The sequence below is a fragment of the Leuresthes tenuis genome, unplaced genomic scaffold, assembly GCF_036924035.1.
Source record: "Leuresthes tenuis unplaced genomic scaffold, fLeuTen1.0.hap1 SCAF_6, whole genome shotgun sequence".
Classification (NCBI taxonomy): domain Eukaryota; kingdom Metazoa; phylum Chordata; class Actinopteri; order Atheriniformes; family Atherinopsidae; genus Leuresthes; species Leuresthes tenuis.
Window position 1 is genome coordinate 17921937 of NW_027325360.1, and position 17028 is coordinate 17938964.

The following is a 17028-nucleotide window of genomic DNA, read 5'->3' on the forward strand; positions in this document are numbered from 1 at the left end:
CTTATTTCTGCAGTTTCTTCATTTCTGCAATTTTCCCTTTTCTACTGCACAGCAATGTATTGGTTGTGTACTTTGTGTAATGAAATTAGAACTAATCTTTTGCCCCCTGCATGTTTGCACTGCTTGCATCTCAGTCTCTCCTCACCCCTAATTTGTTATAAATGAGCTATATGGTCACAAATCCCGCCTAGTTTTTTCATCTGCAAGACAAAAAACTGAGAGGACAGAGAACTCAGATAAATGGTGTGTGTATTGTAAATGATTAATAGGTATTTGTTACTTATAAGCATTTTCAAAAGGTTATGGATTTGATATTTTTACTCAGATGGACACTTTTGGTTTATTTTTTTGATTGATAGTGCCTTCTCCTTTTTGAAGCTGTGGCCTGTGCTTTTTTTCCTTTCTTTACATTGTGTCTTTAGTCTGAAATGAGGATTTGTTGTAGGTAATTATTTTTTGACTGTTCTGTGATTGCCATCTTGTGGTGGCTTTCCCCCATTGCCCCATTTGAGTTTTTCCGCCTCTAAGCCTGCTTTATTTAAATTCACTTGTTTATTTGGAAAGCCTAAATAGAGTGTAACCTTTGTTTACAAAGGTGATGGGAAGCTTTTGCTTTAGGAAAACCATTTTCCCTTTCAGCGATCTTGCACTCAATCGCGACATCATCTGTGACAACAGCATTCTTGCATCTTTATCACTAATGTCCTGTTCAGAGGAGAATTTATATACATCTGTGTGGAAAGCGGAAACCACTGTTGCTTCATCAAGCATACAGCGAGATAACACATTGATTACAACAACCATGCAAGAATGGATTGTTGTGCCATATTTCATTTACTGTATCGCTGTATTTTCATTTCTAATCCCACTGATGCAGAAACTTAAACACACATAAACTCACAAACCCTGAACCATGTTTGGGTCGAGTTTAATGGGGACTTAATGTGTTAAATATAAGTGTGGAATATAAAAAATCAAAACACACAAACTCAACAACACTAAAAGTAGCGTCTTAAAGGCCCATGATTATTTCCATTATCAGCTAATTTGCTCTAAAGTGAGCAAAATAACAGAGAAGATGACATTAAAAACGATCTATGCTGACTTGCTGCACACACATTAGTGTCTTAGTACTTGTAATGACTTTCACTGTGACCCATTCTGCAGTCTGATTTAGTACTTTCACTGTTGATAGTGTATTGTTATATTTTCTATTTGCATGCAATTTAAAAAGCTTGACTTTAGCTTATAATTGATTTGTAAATGGATATATGGATATCTTCTTTTAGTTTTTATCTGTCTTGTCATCTCAATACTTCAGTTGAATTAGTACCTGGACGTGACTGCACATTGAAGTGGTCAGTGGTCTGAACAAAACAATATTTCACAGTGAAATAGCTTAAAAAGCAGCATCTAAGGACTTGGAAATAACCCTTTAGTTTGGTCACTGTTGGAACACTTCTCTTTCTTGCATGAGGATCTCAAAGTGTACATGCACATTGACTGCCCTGTATTGAAATATTCAGTTGCAAATGTCTTATGGAGTTGTGTGAACTGTCTTAGTTTGTCTTTGAATTTCCAGGAATAAGAAGGAGGTTTCAGACAGGATGGCACCCGGTTGAATACGCCTCTATTGCAGCCGTCCTTTTTTATAAGGTCGGCTCACAGCGGCCACGTGTAGTACTGCAACTTGTGCTTTCGCGTATGTTCCAGCTTTGTGCCAAATTGGTGGCTGTCCCACCCATAATCTGTGAAAGCATGCGTTGTTCAGATGAACTGTAACGGCGTTCGGATACACGGAGCAGAGCAACAGAGCAGTTTTAGTTTGAGCTCTCTCATCAGACTGGAGTTACATTAAAGCTGGAGAGGCGGACAGGAGCGCTCAACAAGAGAGGGGAAATAACTTTGAGGCGTATGGAACAAAGCTGCGGATAATTTTAAGAAGAAAAATGAAGCAGCTGCTTAAAACGGGGTAAGTAATGTTTAATGCTTTTTACCAGACGTATCATAGGAAAAATATATATCTGTATTAGTCTTTGATATTAGTTTAATAAGTTCAAGGACAGCCCAAAATGTATGGGCCCATGCCATGAATGTGGAAATGAATACCTTGTGTTATTTTTTAATTATTTTTATTTTTTTTATCTCTTTGTAGTACTTTACTGTGATTTCTTTAATCAGAAAAAAACTTGCTAAACTGCTTATTTTCTGTGTTCTTTTAGCTAAGCCAACTTTTATTTTTTATTGTATTTCTTTTTGTATTTTCAGGACATTAATGTTGGAGCCCTTAACATCTGTCACATAACATTTTTCCACTCTTTCACTCCCTGGTCACTCCTCTTCCTCCTAGTCCTCTTGATAATGTCACATCAGCAGGGATAGAACAGGAACTTCCCAAGCTCCAATGAGACCTTAGGGTCGCTAACTTCTGGAAACTTTCTCAGTGGTTTGCACTTCCTTGACCCAGCAAGTGGATAATACATGATAACACTCTGTTAGTGGGTTCTGTCTGCTTCACACAAACCTACTAAACAATGTTGTTCTTTGTTCTTAGTGTGTTGCAACGGTTTTTAAGGGCAGACTCTTTTTGTTCTTGCATCTTTTTTTTACTGCCAGGTGCCCACTGAAGTGTAAAGGCATGGTAATCCTGTGTGTCAGGCAGGGTTATGAGTCATTCCTTTCCCTTTTGTGGAACATAAACTCTGCCATGTTTATGTTGCTCCTTTGCAGTGTCATTGCATTCTGGCATATATGGGCTGTCACTGTTAACAACAAACTCAGGAAAGTATGTGGTGTGAAAGGAGGCTCATGTAGTTCAAATTATCTTGTGCGAGCACAGAGTGGTAGAAAAATGTGTCTTTTATCCTGAGCTTTTTGTTAAACAAACAGGTGGAGTGATTCAGACAGACTCTCTGTTGGTTTTTGGCACCTTTCTTTGCTAAGTCTTCCACATACTCTGTGCAACAGAGCTCTTGTTGTGTCATTTCGGTCAAACATGTTTGAAACATGTTTGTACTGATTTGTCAGTATTTTACTTCCTTGTTTCTCCTTTTTTTTGCAGAGCCCTCATGAGGATAATTTCCTCTTTCCCCTAAAGAAGAATTTTGAACGTCATTGTGATAAAAGGGATGAATGAGGTACAGATGGAATAAATGTCAGATGTATCTATTTTTGACTTAAAGTTGAGATGTTATGAATCACAATTTCTGTTTAGGTATATGGCAGTTTTATTATTTGGACAAATGTTCTTATTGTATTTGCAAATGTATATAAATCTACAACTCCACTAATGTTTAAAAAAAAGTATTTACTCTCAAGTTGAAGAGCATACATATGTTTATGAATATAGGCTTTTGACGTTGCCATCCATAGATGGCCTAAAAAGGGCAAAATGTATGAGGATCAACAGGCAACATTGGGGAAATCTTATTTAACTTCACATTCACAGTGATTGTGATTGAAACAGCATTTCGTGACTACAATCAACTACTGCTTCCTCATTTGTTCTACCTCATGGGTCCTGGAAAATGGTCGGGTCTATTTCAAATTTAAGATATAACACTTCTCTTTCTACATTCTGCTCTGACAAGCGAGAGCCCCTGTTTAAAACAAAAATAATAAAATTACTTACGTATATATATCTGTGCAAAGTAAAACATTTGTATTTCATGCTATCATGAAGAATTGGTTAAATTTCATGGAAGTTGAACAAGACTTTTCTGACTACCCAAAGGGAATCACTCCGATCATTTTCTCATCATTATTCTTCCAGGGCCGTTCTGCTCTCCTCAGAAGGTGCCACCTGGCCTTGTCCAAGACAGACACCCTTGGGTCTGACGCTGCCAGAGCTGCTCCGTCTGAAGACTCTGGGAATGGCGTCGCTGTTCAGGCTGAGAGTGTTGCAGCCTTCGCCCTGTCTGAGCTCTCAAACCTCTTTGAGAGCGAGGATGGTTCCCAGTCAGCTCAGGACACGAGCCAGGATTCAGCCCTTGAGGTGGTCCAGCCCGGCCAGCCCGCAGACAGCAGACAGAACCTGCGGATGAAGTTTCAGGGTGCTTTCAAAAAGGGAATTTCCAATCCAATGGACCTACTGGAATCCACCATATATGAGTCAAATGTGGTTCCAGGCCCTAAGAAAGCCCCTATGGACTCCCTCTTTGACTATGGTACCTGTGGAAGGGCAAGCAACCAGAAGAGACGCAGGAAGAAGCTCCCAAGAGGGTGAGAAGAGCCGTTTTCAGGATTTATTGATTGTGTGCTCCCTTTGTCACGCAGGTTTAGTGTTTGCTTTTCTGTCTTAAAAGTTGTAAACTTCTACAGTTTTTTTTTTCCATAGGTAAAGGTCCACTTCGGAAAAATATTGTCATGAAAACAAAAACACTCTATGCTGTAGCTTTGTAGACAGAGGTGTGCCACACAGAGAGCTATGCACACATTCACACACACACACACACACACACACACACACACACACACACACACACACACACACACACACACACACACACACACACACACACACACACACACACACACACACACACACTCACAGTTGGCAAAGCAGTCCTCCATTCACACCTTTCCATGAGCCAACAGAGAGCATGTTGTTGGTTGCTCTGCAGCCGTTGAGGTAATATTTAGGCTGCTGCCTGTGCCTGCCTCACCTACCTGCCTCATGCACACAGAGGTCCATTTATTAGAACACTCAGGGCGGTTGATTTTTCTTTAAAGGATGGTTTGTGCAACATATAGCTGTTTAATTCTTAAGTTTACATCAATGAAACGTGAATCAGACTGAAAACTTAATAGGAATTCCTGCTTTTATTGCCTTATCCCTGTACAAGTACAATGTGTGACATAACATCAAGTCATGTTTCTGTGTCCTCTTAGTAAAACTGAGGTATCTTGTGATGATGATCAAGGCTCCGACCCACCAAAAGTAATGAAAATATTCAACCGTTCTCTACTGTTTGACTGTGTGTCACGTGGCGACCCCGAGGCCCTCGAGGGCCTGTTGGAGTATCTTCAAAGTCAAGAGAAGAGGTTGACAGATGAGGAGTTTAGAGGTAAAACTTTAATTTCTTTAATTAAGACATTTAGATGATCTTTCTCTGAGGTTTCCAACCCTAAACTTTGAGTTTGTCCCTTCTCTAAAGAGGAAACTCAGTCTTATTCTCTGGCTGCTTGATCTTTGACCTTTTGTACCCCTCCACCTTCCTTTCTGTGCTTTTTTTTGGCTCGGAGGATGTGAGAGAGTGAAGGTGGAGTGATGTCAGCCTTTGTCGTGTTAAAGGAAGGCTATTGGAAGGCTTCCTGTGTGTGTCTGAGAAGTTGTTTCAGGCTTATAACAGGGAGCAGAGAGAAATCACAGCACACTGCTGACTCTGGGAGAGAGCTAGATATGGCTTTAAAGGTTTTTTTTCAATAAGTTCTAAAAGTGAGGGGCTTGTTTGACACCTGCCTCTCATGATTTGTTACTAATTTGTTTGTTTGTTCTCCTTAGTTACTCGTGGCAGACCTGAAACTCTTGTTATTGAATACTCATGAGTAGAACCAACAGGAAGTCACATTTTGCTCCAGGAGAAATACATGCCGTCATAATGAGTTAGCCGAGTTAGCAGTGGAGATCCCATAGACTGCATTTATACTAAGATTCTAAAGTAATTGAAGTTAGCAAACAATTGACATGGGTTAACATTTATCCCAAAGTAATGGAGAAACTAAATGGATAAACTATTTAAAGAGATTCACAAACATCAGTACAAACTTTACCACAGTTTATCTTAAAGAGCAGGATTTGACCTTGAAATGGTGTCCTCAGAGGAAGAGATGAGCACTAAGACTAGACAAAATGTTATGGCAGTGAAACTAGCTGGGCTGGTAAGTAATCTCAACTTTGAAGTGACACTGAAGAGACTAAAGATAACAAAGATAACTAATATATATATACAAGGGGATTATACAGCTAACCGGCACCCAGAATGTCTGCTGGCAGCCAGCTCTCACCTACAAGGTGATATGTAATAGGCAAAGAGTTTTTTGTGTGGACAGGGCTAAAGGGTATAGGAGGGCGTTGTGTGGCACTTCTGGTACTAAACAAAGAAATATCAACTGTTCTATTCTAACAGCTCTATTTTTATTTTTAAAAAATCAGTCTAAGTCTAAAGATTTTCTTTTGTTTAAATCTAATTTGTCTACTAGAGTTATCCACCGGTAAGACGTGTCTGCCTAAAGCCCTGCTGAACCTTTATGGTGGTCAGAACAGCACCATCCCACTGCTGGTTGACATTGCAGAGAAGACCGGAAACCTCAGAGAGTTTATAAATACTCCTTTCAGGGATGTCTTCTACAGAGGTATGGAAGTAACCTCTAACATGCTGTTGTATCAAACTGAGTTGTGATGTAAATGAATTCGGCTGTGAGTATTAGTAGTTTTTCAGACTGTGATCCTGTCATTTTCCCCTTGAGCTGAGGCTGGCAAAGGCTGTGTTTTATTGAAGGTTGCTGCCTACTCACCAGGTTGTGGGTATGGCCCCGAGGAAGGAAAAAGGAACGTATTTACAGGATGTATTTTTAACGCCTTTAACTCTGAACATTCAGGCCTTATTTGTTACAGACATAATATCCAGCCGCTTCTAATACTCGGTGAACTCTTTATGTGAGACTGTAAAATGTTTAAGAGCACGGTTTCATTGGTGTTTGACCCCATAGAAACAACCTGTAAACACATATAGTCTTTGTCCTCCATAGCTTCCAGTGTGCTTTTTTTCTTCTTTACCTCCACCCTCAAAGTCACGATTGTGCATATCGAAACACAAAAAAATCCCGTAGACAAAAGGCACAAGTCCGCACACATTCTCTTGTGTAACTTTGCTCACAGAAATCACGTCATGCTGAGTAACTAATCTCATATCTTGATTTTGTAATTGAATGTTGAACAATGCATTCTTTTAGTTGAAATGTTTTCAGTTTAATACAACACAAGGCAGTGCTTTAAAATGTTTACGCTGTAACAAGTAACTCTCACGTTGTCCATCACTGTCAGGCCAGACGGCGCTCCACATTGCCATTGAGCGACGCTGTAAGCAGTATGTGGAGCTCCTGGTGGAGCAGGGAGCAGACGTTCACGCCCAGGCCAGGGGACGCTTCTTCCAGCCCAAAGATGAGGGGGGCTACTTCTACTTCGGTAACGACTCTTGTCTGCTCAAAAAAACTTTTGTTTCCAAACTGCAGCCTTCATTGAACTTTTGTATTTCCATTATTTCAGCAATTTATTCCGAGTCACGCACTGAGTTCTTGAAAGCTGGCACTGAATTTTCTGCCTTATACATTAGTAATGATGCGATATGTGTGAGGTTTCTGTGACATAACTGTCATATTTTAGTTTCCACTCCAACAGCTTTGCTCACAAGTGGTTATTCGGCCTTTTGTAACTTAGAATTGCCATCTGTGCCTTGTTCTGTGTGAATCAGCAGCTGCCAAGATCAAATTATTAAGTCATGGAAAGTTTTTTCTGGGAGAAACATCCCCACTGCCACAGAAAGGAAGTGACATTGCGCCCCACCCAATTTAGTTTTTAATGTGGCTGGTTTGGCTGGACTAATACAGTTGGGATACGACTGAGGTAAACTCCACCTTATTTCCAAATGTTTTTGAAGTGTTGCACAAGAAACTGTCATCAGAAATGCTCCAAAAACACATGACAAGACAAGTGTTGTGTCATGTGTTTGAGTGGTGTGTCCAGTGAAAGGTGTCTGTGTTCTACAGTTAGGAAAAGTAAATATCCTCTGCCAGTGGGCAGCACCTCGCTGACTTTAACTTAAAGAGGACAGGGAAATCAGAGGCGTTAAACTAAACTAAACTCAACACTGCCCTCTGCTGGCCACGGTTAGGGCCTTACCTCAGTTTTGACAGGCTAATCAAATATTTCTCTTCTGAAAACAAAGGTAGATTTGGAGTGTTTTGAGGTCTGTTAATTTTTTCTCCAACCCAAATTTAACAGTTGCTTATTTGATTACAATCAAGTATCATTTTTCTCTCTCACCACAGAGGAGATGATTTCTATTTTCACTTAGCATGGTTGTCATTCTCAAATCCCAGCGTGTCTTAGCGCAGTGTGAGTAATTTGCTGCGGAGCTTTGCGGCGAGGTGAACAGGAACCTGGCTGGGCTGATGGCTAATGGGATTTAGACTCACGCTAACTCTCTGCATGCACCCGTGCAAATCCATGAAGAGGAGCGTTTCTATGTGAGGTGACAAAGTAATCTGTCACCTATGGCAACGGCTCATTTTCAGCAGCTGCTTTTGGCACTGTGGCCCCATGGCGCCCCTCCCTAAAACAGCCATTAATTGTGCTGCTTTCATGGTGGGGATTTGAGTCAGATCTTTGATCCATGTTTAGTATGCTTTGTGAAAACCTACCAGCGACATTTCTTAATTAACTCTCCTGTTGATTAGTTTATTTTTAATCTGAAATATAGTTCTTTGTGTTTCTATTAAATTCTGTTAATCTTGTTTCAGTTTTAACTGAGTGCTCTTTCCTCATTTGCATAGGTGAGCTTCCTCTCTCACTGGCTGCATGCACTAACCAGCCTGACATCGTGCACTACCTGACTGAGAATACTCACAAGAAGGCTGACCTGCGACGCCAGGATTCACGTGGAAACACTGTGCTGCACGCCTTAGTGCACATCGCAGACAACACCAAGGACAACACCCGTTTCCTCACAAAGATGTACGACCGGCTGCTAATTAAGTGCGCCAAGCTCTACCCAGACTGCAGCCTGGAGACAGTACTCAACAATGACGGCATGTCACCTCTCATGATGGCTGCTAAACTTGGCAAGATAGGGGTAGGTAAAGAATAATGCCGCCATCGTGCTTCTTTTTTTTTTTTTGTCATTGTGTTCAAACCGAAAGGTCAGTAGGTCAGCCTGTGCATTTCCCCCTAGGTTTTCCAACACATTATTCGACGTGAAATCAAAGATGAAGAAGTTCGTCATCTGTCACGTAAGTTTAAAGACTGGGCTTATGGTCCGGTGTACTCCTCGCTTTATGACCTGTCTTCCCTGGATACATGTGGAGAGGAGCCATCGGTGCTGGAAATCCTCGTCTACAACAGTCGCAATGAGGTGAACAAGTTTGTCATTTTTGCTAAGGTGACATATTAAACTACCATCAGAATATTAAGAGCATTAAATTAAGACGTTACACATACATTAACAGAAAAAAACCCAGAAAAAATTAGATGCATCAACTACCTAGAATTATTAAAACATACTGTTTTTTATGAAAACATTAATTTTTTTTTATCTTTATCACATTACGTGAGTGTTGTATTTCTGATCCTGTTGTCAGAACCGCCATGAGATGTTAGCTGTAGAGCCCATCAATGAGCTGCTGAGGGCCAAATGGCAGAAGTTCGCTGCTGTCACTTTTTATATCAGCGTGGTTTCCTACCTCATCACCATGATCATCTTCACCCTGGTGGCTTATTACCACCCAACACAGGGAACGGTGGGTCTTAAATCACTGCAAATAAAAGGTTCCACATGAACATGTTTTTATCCACAAAAATTATTTAAGTATATTTTAGGTGTTTTCATGTAGGCCTTGAATATGAAATATAATGCATCATGTACCGCAGCTGCAACTTTATATCCTGCATTTAAACCAGATTGTCAGTTTGGTACCTTTTTACTGCACATTACTGAAAACAATGAAAAGTCCACTGAAAAGTTTTAACTTTGTTACCCTGAGCCCATATGGTGTTTTCTGACGACATACCAATGAGCAAAATAAACATGTAGCAAATTAAAACCATGGACTGAAATTCCAGCATTTCACAAAAACACAAGCAGTCAATATCATCAACCTGCAGGGGTGGGGTTGGACAGGGATGGCCAAAGAGTCAAGAGAGTTTGAGAAGAGTCAAAGGTCACCAGCTGCAGCCAAGCAAGTTGTGGAAAATAGACAGTTGACTTCAAGCTGCATTGAATCAGGGGGCAAGATGCCTCATTGCATCGTAATGTATATACTATACATATGATTTATTGTACCTATTGCAAACCAAACAACATGTAAGTATATAGGAAAACCACTGAAACACCACATTCCTCATAAGATGGTGAGGAACAGTACCCCACAGTACAATACGGTGTGACAAATGCATATCAAGGAAGACATGTCTTCATATTCTCTAGAGGCGAGTCTACCTCTAAGGTACTGTAAGAAGTAAAGGGATTAGCTTCATAACAAAAAAAGCAAAAACTTTTATGTAATAATTGATAAAGTCCTTTTTTTTATCATTTAAAAAATTCCATGATTTAATAGAAGTAGATAAGAAGCTTGTCACCACTTTCTGTATCTGTATCTGTACAGCCAGTAGTTAGCTTTGACTGTCATAAAGATTGTAGCAGTGAGAAATGGCTACTCCAGCTTTATTTAAAGTTTAGAATTGAACACATATGCATACAAGCTACAGTTTAGAGTGTGACAAATTATTATTTTACAGGGGATAAAGAGTACCAGCTGCTGGTTAAAAAATGTTTTAATAGTAATTATTTTCCTCTAATTCAACAGACAGAGAAAAGACACTTCGAACTTGACAAGCTTCAACTTACCGTTTAGTCACATTCTTACTTATAACAGTTATTGTATATTGTAATTTGTTTACATTATCTGTGTTACTGCTATGACTCAGTTGAATCTCTGTAAAATGGTCGTCAATAATGAGCTTCGTCTTTTTTCCTCCAGCCTCCGTACCCCTACAGCACATCTTCTGACTACTTAAGGATGGTAGGAGAGATTATAACACTGACATCAGGAAGCTTCTTCTTCCTCACAAATGTAAGCTGATCTATTCTGACACCTTGCTATGGTTTGATCATTGGTTGCTTTGCTGTCATAAACCTGCAGTAACAGCTTTGTTGAGTCATGATGGAGACATTACTGCTGTTCTGTACAGGTGAAGGATCTCTTCTTGAAAAAGTGCCCCGGGGTGAAATCTTTATTTATTGATGGATCCTTTCAACTGCTGTTGTAAGTCTGCGTCTCTGTTCTTGCAGCTCCTGCTATGTCTCTTGATGACTTTTACCCAAGGCAAATGTTGCATCCCCTTAATTGAGTCTTCTAATTAATTTCTCTGGCTTCTCCCTGGCATGTTTTTAGTTTTATATCTTAATTAAACTCATGATCCAAACATAGAGCAGAGGATGTTGAGCTTCTCTCTGACCAATGTTGATTCAAGTCATTAGGTGTGATGTTTACATTTTGTTAGAATATCAAATAGTAGCACTCACATCTTCCTGCATTCATGGGAGACTTTAGCAGCAGGTCCAGTTCATTGACAAAATTATGTTCTGTCTTCTTCAGCTTCATCTACTCTGTACTGATTGTCGTCACAGCTGCTCTTTACCTGTCTGGCATTAAGGCCTATGTCTCTGTGATGGTGTTTGCACTTGTCCTGGGCTGGATAAACACACTTTATTTTACCAGAGGCCTGAAGCTTACTGGCACCTACAGCATCATGATACAGAAGGTTAGCTAAGGATACGAGCAGCACTCAGTCCTCACAAATGCTTTTGTGTATTATAACTTGTTTTTATGCCGTTTGTTTTCAGATTCTTTTCAAAGACCTTTTCAGATTTCTGCTGGTATATGTGCTTTTCATGATTGGATATGCTTCAGGTGAGCTAACATGTTGTTTCTGACTGTACTCAGGCTTTATGCTTCATACTTAATGAATCTGAGAATGGCACAAATCTTCTCATAACATGTAGTAAGAAAGTAAATGAGCTCATGAATGCATGAGCGTTCATGAATGCATAATGTGGCCTCCCTTGTTTCCACCCCACAGCTTTAGTGTCACTGCTGCCAGTGTGTCCTCCACCAGGCACAGAGTGTGATGGGGGCTGTCCCACCTACCCCAACTGCAGGGACCCAGACACTTTTAGCACTTTCTTACTGGACCTATTCCGGCTGACCATTGGGATGGGAGACCTGGAGATGGTCCACAGTGCACAGTACCCAGCAGTATTCCTCATTCTCTTAGTCTCATATATCATTCTCACCTTTGTGCTGCTGCTCAACATGTTGATCGCTTTGATGGGGGAGACGGTGGGGCAGGTGTCAAAGGAGAGCAAGAAGATCTGGAAGCTTCAGGTGACAAAGGAGACTCAGTTTAGACTTCCACATCAGAATTTAGTTTCTTTTTAGTAAGAAATGTTTAAATTATGCTAAAAAAAAAAGGAGTCAAGATAACAAAGTTGGTAATTTGCTGCTTTATCATGTATATTTGTTTACAGTAACAATGCTGGCATACTATATATCAAAATGTACCATCATGTGTTTGTCTGGCATATATCAACATGTTAAAGTCCCGAGAGTCAAATTCCAGCTGATTTAATGTCATGACTTTTGCAGTTATTTAGTTGAAAAAAAAACAAAAAACGTGAGCTTAAAATTGTATATATTAAATTTTTTCTGTAGGGGTCCTGAGAGATGAATTCCATGTGGATCCATCACATAGTTGTTACAATACTTTGTTACGGATTACAGCTTGTAAACTTGATTAAGTGAGTTTTTATTCATTCCAGCTGTTTGCATAAATTTTTTCTCACAGTGGGCAACAACCATCTTGGACATTGAGCGCTCGTTCCCAGTCTGCCTCCGCAGGTCTTTTCGAGCAGGGGAGATGGTGACGGTGGGGACGAACTGGGATGGCACACCAGATCGACGCTGGTGTTTTAGGTATTTTCCATGACATGTGATCTCTTGATCCTCTAAACATTCTACAATTAAATTTGATACAGTCTAAAGTGGAAAGATTGAATATATGTTGAATGTTATTTCAAATGCCAGAGACACTGAAGTATCACACTTCTACATCTCCTCACATTTTACAGTGTGCTAGTCAGTATGCAGCCGCAGCAGATGATTCATCAACTACCTCATTGTGTTTGCATTAGATTAAACCAACTTGAGCTCTAATCAATGATCACTACCCCATGTTCCAAAACACAGAAATATGAGCAAGAATAAAAAATTCAAGGTAGATTGTCATTCCACAGTAGTAAGCCCCAACTGTATGACCGCTGCTCGCAACACAATGTACTTTATGAGGGGATCTGCAGATCATACTGAAATTTAGAACGTGGGGACTGTCACTCAGAAGCAACTCTCAAACAGCTTTCAATCTTAATGGTGTTTCATTACGTCAGAGTGGACGAGGTTAACTGGTGTCACTGGAATCAGAACCTGGCGATAATCAACGAGGATCCAGGAAAGAGTGAGACAACCCAAATCAACGGGCTGCAGCAGAGCGTCAGAGCCTTGAAGAGGGGTGAGATTGTCATTATGTCTTTTTGATGAAACGCATAGCCTGTACGATGTATATTTGCGTGGGCCACACTAAATTAGAAGGTTTTCTTCACATCCCTTCAGATCGCTGGTCCACGGTGGTCCCACGGGTCGTGGAGTTAAGTAGGGGTCCTCGGCCTCAAGATCTGGTGATAGAGATGGAACCACTGACGTCCAAGTACTGACGTCTGAGGAGCAGTCGTGCAGAGAGCCATCATCATCATCAATGGGGTTCCTCTGCAGGGGACCATTTGACCAATAAGTGTACTAATTTGCACATGTTTCCTGTTCTTTTTGTTCAGAGTGAGTTTAATAAGTATTACAGAACTTTCAGTGTAATAGGACAGAGTGCTAAACATAAAGAGAGATACTGCATCAAAGTACATTTACCAGCAAACCCTGAGATAACACAAGAGAAAAGTTTAATTACAAAGACCACGAGCTGCAGATTGTTACTTTGTCTTTTAGCTGTCACAGATGTATAAAAGAAAACCTGATACCATAATGCTCTTTACCTCTGCATGTCAGACATCAGTGGCAGATTACTCAGGGATTTAAGAGTTGGAATATTTCAGCATGTTCTTACATTCTTACAGAAAAAAAGAAAACTGAATGTTCTATATAGGCAGAAGAAACATAATTTCTATGTTATTGCATCAGCTCGGCAAGCAAAAGCTTTGATGAAAATCTGAAGGTATAATCTCAATGGAAGATATTTATTTTCCAAGAAAATCTTCTAATAAATATTTATAGACTTGTAGAATAGAAATCAGCTTTCCTCACTTTACCTTTTATGAGATGAGCTTGCCACAAAGAATATATTCTGCATGCCAATTTGAATGTTTATTTTTAGGTGGAAAGTTGAGTGTAGAGTATATTTTCTCTCTTTATTGTAATAATTAAATACAATACTCTGAAGGGCTAAGGCTTGGGCTGTGAGCTCAGGCTGTACTGCTTTCATTTTGAACTGAAACAATGTACTGTGCTAATTTCTGATGTGTGCATTATTATATGAATACAAAGACATTATGCTGAACAAGATGGGCATGATGAGCAGGTTATAGTTGTCAAGCAAATATGCAAATGCAAGACAATAGCCTTCTGTGTTATGGCTTGTCTTTGAATTTGCAGTTATTGTTCCTTTGCAGCTGGTGTATTTGCATAATCAACTCTCAGTCCTTGCCATTATATACTTCCCCCTATTTACTGCAGTGTTTTCATCACAATTGGCTCTTTGCCCTATACAGCATCTTTTTATGCGCATTAATTGCATATGGACATTTGTGTATGTGTTATTGTGCTACGTGACAAATGGTTCCTTTTCATAACTGTCGAAGGTTACAGGTCATTGTACACCATGTTTACATTTTTTAAGCAAGTTTATACATTTTTATATTATTTGACATTGCTGCACAAAACAGTAAACAACGACTATAATTTATAAACCATGCAGTTGTCTTCTTTTTCAATTCCTGTATAAATTGGAGACCTTTCTGTTGCATTTTTTTCCCATAAATATCAAACATGTAAGAGCTAAATATTCAGTGACTAAGCTATATCTTGCTCCATTTGAATTTTGATAAGATATATTGATATAGTGAAACAAAACTTCAAATCTATACATCTGTATATCTTAAGTTATTATCAAATTAATTAGCTAAGTACTCATAACCTAATGTCTCAGTATCTGGCTTTACATGCAAAAACATATATATTTTTTTTTTTGCTGCAGTTTAGATGAGGTTTGAATTCAGCCTAATTCTCAAAAACTGAATGCAATAAATATGAGCTCACTTTAGTCTTTCTCTGAATGACATGCACTTTCTTCATTGGCCTGCTGAGGGCTGCAGAGGTCTGAATTTTTCTGCTATGTTGCAGGCAGTCGAAGACATCCCGGGGAAAAAAAGTGTACGCATGTATACTACTGCTACTGTGGGATGCAAAGACATCCATTTATTTATTCTTTTATCTGTAAATGTAAACTGTTATTAGAATAAAAATTTTAAGTCTGTAGGAATCACTCAGTTTATGAAATAATAGCAACAATCAACCTCAGATCTGTTGAACACCTGACCAGTAATTATGGGCTTTTGGCTTCATAATGAAGCTACAAGCGGGCATCAATTTATGACCAGGTTCACTGCCTTTCACCTTTTATCATTACACCTTGCTTTCCCTTTTCCTTAGCAGTGTTTCGCTCTCATGATAGCAAGGGCCTTACCGCTCACCTCCCATCCTCCTCCCTCTCCTCTCTCTCTGAGGCCAGCAGCACTGAAGGACACAGGGAATCTCTCACCACCTCAGAGAAGAGGCTAATCCTCTTTGCCCCAACTTTAACTGGGCCACTAATCCTCCAGGTTTATCTAAGCAGTGAGCACCTAGCGCTGCTGACAACTTGGCCTGCCCTCCTCCCTGCAGTCTGTTAAGTAGGGCAGGGCTCGGTCCTGCAAGTGTCACTGTCAGCAACTCTGGAACCACACGTTTGTACAGGAAGTGTGAGCTGTTAACAAAATGGTTCACTTGCAACAGCAGGCTTGTGCTAACTGCTACAAAAGTGTCTCAACAAACCTAGTGACAGTGGAGCTAGATCTTGCTGTAATGGCCCTCATTTGGTAACAACATATAAGGGAAAGTTGACAGTCTTAGTCAGAGAGTCTTAGGTAATCTAAATAGCTTAGATATTGGCAGTACAAATTGTTCAGCTATTGTCCAGCCTGTTAAGCTTTAAGGTGTTTAGGCTGATGAGTCTCAAGCGGATACTCGGCTGGACTTGGGCCAACTCATTCTTTATTCACTTAACAACACTTCAGACTGATGAATAGCTTCAAGTAACACATTTGTTGTCTGCCTGACATCCTGCAGCCTGACAGAGGAGGAAACTCAGATTGCTTACACTACCACCAATCATTTCTACCTATATTTCAAAAGAGATGGATTAATTATTGCTGAAAAGAGCACATATTCTTACTGCTTTAAGTTAGTGCCAATTCTCCTCCTTGAAATAATTCTTTCCATGACCCACAGTGAAATATTTCACTGAGGTGTGACATTTCTAAATGGAATGAGCAATCACTGAAAGCACTGGAAGATGAAGAGCCAGAGGCATGTTGGTCAGGTGGTGTGTGAGATGACCTTTCAGTTCATCTGAGATGAAACGAGGCCACTGAACCCAAAATGATTCAGGGTGTCTAAACTGACAGGCGAGGGCACGGCCATGGCGGAGTTTCAGCCTGCTGCTCGGCCTCCACAGGCATTTCTCATGATTTATTGTGAAATTGCCAGGCACTCAATGTGGCGTGCAGGTGAATGAGTTTTGCTAATAAGAGAAGTATTTCTGCTCCACAGAGCTCTTTTTCTGTCTGAGCGAGCGTGTATGAAATCAGTGTGCAGTCTCCCAGTACCACACGCTCTGGTGGAGGCGGCTGGCTCATCAGTCTGCGGCTTATCTGATGTTTTAGGTGGGTGGGGAGATTGGGAGTAAGGAGAGAAAGGAGACAGAAAGTGTCTGTGTGGAGTCCTTGAAGGTACCTTTGCTGTTGAACATGCAGATTGTGTGTTTGTGGGGTTGCTTTTCTTTGGGAAGAGAACTGGCAGTAACCTGGCATGTAAGACATGCTGAACCTGGTTAGCAAGACTTTTTAACAACTACAATTAGAATATAGCCCAAAC

At 40.2% G+C, this 17028-nt stretch overlaps 2 protein-coding genes across 5 annotated transcripts in view; both read left to right on the plus strand.

Annotated features, from left to right (window-relative positions):
- git2a (G protein-coupled receptor kinase interacting ArfGAP 2a) overlaps positions 1-17028 on the plus strand; it is a 125241-nt gene that overhangs the window by 22034 nt on the left and 86179 nt on the right. The window lies entirely within an intron of this gene.
- Positions 1573-14807, plus strand: trpv4 (transient receptor potential cation channel, subfamily V, member 4). Of its 2 annotated transcripts, XM_072387974.1 has the most exons (18): positions 1573-1972; positions 3062-3137; positions 3773-4221; positions 4891-5066; positions 6202-6354; positions 7046-7186; positions 8554-8852; positions 8952-9131; positions 9358-9516; positions 10756-10848; positions 10967-11040; positions 11374-11539; positions 11622-11688; positions 11858-12162; positions 12623-12750; positions 13221-13342; positions 13444-13590; positions 13677-14807. In XM_072387974.1, the coding sequence occupies exons 2-17, from the start codon at positions 3129-3131 to the stop codon at positions 13542-13544; spliced, it is 2622 nt and encodes an 873-aa protein (XP_072244075.1). In that variant the 5' UTR covers positions 1573-1972; positions 3062-3128; the 3' UTR covers positions 13545-13590; positions 13677-14807. The 2 variants fall into 2 exon arrangements, with proteins under 2 accessions (XP_072244075.1, XP_072244074.1); XM_072387973.1 differs by having other exon boundaries at positions 13444-14807.

What these genes read in the sequence shown, in the direction of transcription:
- trpv4 (XM_072387973.1), top strand. An exon ending in CTAAACTTGGCAAGATAGGG is followed by an intron (nt 8,853 to 8,951) that starts GTAGGTAAAGAA and finishes ATTTCCCCCTAG; the next exon opens with GTTTTCCAACACATTATTCG. An exon ending in AGAAGATCTGGAAGCTTCAG is followed by an intron (nt 12,163 to 12,622) that starts GTGACAAAGGAG and finishes TTTTTCTCACAG; the next exon opens with TGGGCAACAACCATCTTGGA.